We start from the raw sequence: 2,888 nt of genomic DNA on the forward strand, positions 1-2,888 counted from the left end.
AATGCCTTACATTAATCAACTAATAGGTTGTTGGGGCCACAGTAGAGTCCCTATGAAGTCCTAATTCTGTTTTCTGTAACCATGTAACTGGTGACACTGAGTGATAACCACGTCTGCCTATATTGTATTACTGACCTTTCACACTGATCGGATCTGGCATTGAAATGACCACGTGGAAGAGCAATGGACTGATCACTGATGATATGTACAAGTATATTTAAAGAGCAATAGTGTCTGTGTGTCACAAAAACTTCTTAAACCATATTTGTAAACATTTATACAGTATGATTTTATGTCTGTTCACAGATCTTGCACTGTCTTCTGTATGTTAACATATTGGTGCATGAATTTATTTTCAGTTATCGAAGTATAAAAAATATATAATTTAAAAACATTTTGTTATGTGTCAAATAAAATTTGATTATGTAAAATGTTCACTGACTTCTGTTTTCAAAGGAAACGTTGCTGCACCATGAGCCGAAAACTCTTCACTACTGCAGTTTCATGAAATCAAAACACTGAACACATTTTAAGTCTATAAGCTTTATTGATACTTCGCTTTTACAGTTCACAATGCATTCCACAGATTTAGTTCAGTACAGCTTAAACCACAATGGTATAAATCTTCATTTTATAATTTCTTGCATAACAATGTTTGCTATTTGCAAACGTTTTTGGAAGCATGAAATTCAGTCCATAGATTCAGAGTCTGTGACAAAATTAACTACAGTAAGTCTGTGCAATGAAGTTTATGCTGGAATTCTAAGTGCGTGGCATTTCATGTTGAGAACAGATGGTAGTGCTCCTAGAAATATATTTTCTTTTTCTAGCTTATGTGCTTTGGAACTACACACATGTAACCAATGACTTTCTGAAATATCAAGCACTGTGGGGCGGCTGGAAGGTAAAGGTCTAAGCTTCGTGAAACACTATATATAGATATATATATAATCTATTTACTTATATTGGCAATTAATATAACAGTAAAATCACAATACACCTAGAACATACCAGAAAGGCAAGCTTTTTCATTCCTGCTTCAGTGGTATGATCTTGTCTAAACATTTCATTTCAGAATATCTGCATCAATCTACACAGACCATACACAGCGCACAAACTGTGAAAAGGGTTATTTTTTTTTTCAGCTCCACTGTCTCTGTAACTTCCCAAAATACAGCAAGACTACCTGCAACAAAGTGTAATTAATATACAACCTTCTCAGATCTTTTTTTTATTTGCCAGTGCCTCATATAGGAAAAACAAATATGATTATGGTTTAAATCCATACATAGCAGCTTACAATACTTAAGATACTGAACACATGGCAGTCAAGACAGGTAATTTCTCCACAAACAGTGCATTGCTAAAAATAAAGATCTGTGAAAATGCACTGCAATGTCAAGGTTTCATTCTTCCCTGACCCTCCCCCATGTAATCAATGAATATCCCCTTTACAGATGAACTCCTATTGTTAATTATTTTGGACTTTTTCATTCAGCTTTGCGCTTCAATCCAGGAATTTTTGCTTGGATTCTACAAATGAAAAGGAGGGGGGGAAACGTCAATGTAAGGATTTATTAGATTTAAATAAGCCTTAAATATACATAATAAACTGGTAAATGAATGAGCCAAATGCTAGACAAAAATCTTTTGGCAGCTCTGATATCACACTCAAAGGTCTCAGGATATATGCTACTGATTATGCCTATAATGCGAAACTCCTGCACTAATCTCAAAAATCCAGCACATCTTATCCTAATAAAAAAGTTGTCAATTTATAACATTCTTAAGTGATTTGGGGATTTTTAAATTACAAATGACTTATATTTGTAATATCTTTGAATACATGAGCACATCTACTTTGTATAGAATGTGGCAATCAGCACATAACCAAGGTATAATCTCCTTATTTCTCCCCTTTATTGGGAAAAAAAACAAAAACAAACAAAAAAACTTCAGTTTTGTTTTGCTCCAAAATAAATCACACATTTGGTTATAACAACAACAAAAAAAGTTGTAAATTTTAAATACTTACTTAGCCATAGCATCTTTAACATTCTTATTTGCAAGTCCTAGATAATGATCTATCTGGGCCTGAAAGAGAGGCATAAAGGAGCTATTAGATACTTAACACTGCTAGATAATCTTATTAACCATTACTGTTTGCCACCAAATTAAAGCCTTAAGAAACCGTCATATTTCTCATTTTTATAAGCTTTGCAAACTGCCACTGATGCGTTTGTAAATCTCACAGAGCAAGAATGAGCTCTGTATTCTGAAATCAGCAGTTAAGAAATTACCTGATGTCGTTCATAAATAACAGGAACACTGAAGAGTGAAATCAGAGCTGAAAAAGGAAACAAAACCTTTTAGAAAGACTAGAGTGATGTAGGGGGGGACAAACTAAAAAACGATCACACTGGCAGCACTCCAGATACCCAGTATTCCTGATGAATGAATCAATGTGCAGATCTTTTGGATGCCTCTGCTGTGGCGGGACTATCCCTAGTTTAAGTCACATACAACAGATTATATGAAATACAGGCAATCCCAGTAAGATTTATGACTGCACCCTTTATCTAGCTGATCACTGTTAGCTGGAACAGTCTTGAGGAACTAAAGCAGCATTTTAATACACTGATTAGCAGTATCAGTAATTTAGTTAAAGAAAACCACAACTTCAAACTTACATCCTTTATTTTTCTTACAATATGAGAATATATACCACTTAAATGTCTCTAAGCTTCCTGAAGACAGTATTTTGTCCAGCAATTTTTCATTCCAATGGTTTTATAGACTTACCCAAAATCAGTAGTGTCAGACCATTGAACAAGGCACCAACATAAGTAAATACCCACATCAACACTGCAAACTGTAAGGAAAAAACA

General features: G+C 34.2%; 1 protein-coding gene across 3 annotated transcripts in view; it reads right to left on the bottom strand.

Moving 5' to 3' along the window:
• Positions 1-527: 527 nt before the first annotated feature.
• RTN4 (reticulon 4) overlaps positions 528-2,888 on the bottom strand; it is an 82,354-nt gene continuing 79,993 nt past the window's right edge. For all 3 annotated transcript variants that reach the window (XM_012804020.2, XM_012804021.2, XM_012804024.2), the window contains 4 exons: positions 2,803-2,872; positions 2,301-2,347; positions 2,036-2,094; positions 528-1,533 (listed from right to left, as the gene is read on the bottom strand). In XM_012804020.2, the coding sequence (XP_012659474.1) occupies positions 1,491-1,533; positions 2,036-2,094; positions 2,301-2,347; positions 2,803-2,872 (219 nt within the window). In that variant the 3' untranslated portion in view covers positions 528-1,490. The remainder of the gene's footprint in view (positions 1,534-2,035; positions 2,095-2,300; positions 2,348-2,802; positions 2,873-2,888) is intronic.

This window comes from Otolemur garnettii, unplaced genomic scaffold, assembly GCF_000181295.1.
Source record: "Otolemur garnettii isolate 467f Iridium unplaced genomic scaffold, OtoGar3 scaffold00024, whole genome shotgun sequence".
Classification (NCBI taxonomy): Eukaryota; Metazoa; Chordata; class Mammalia; order Primates; family Galagidae; genus Otolemur; species Otolemur garnettii.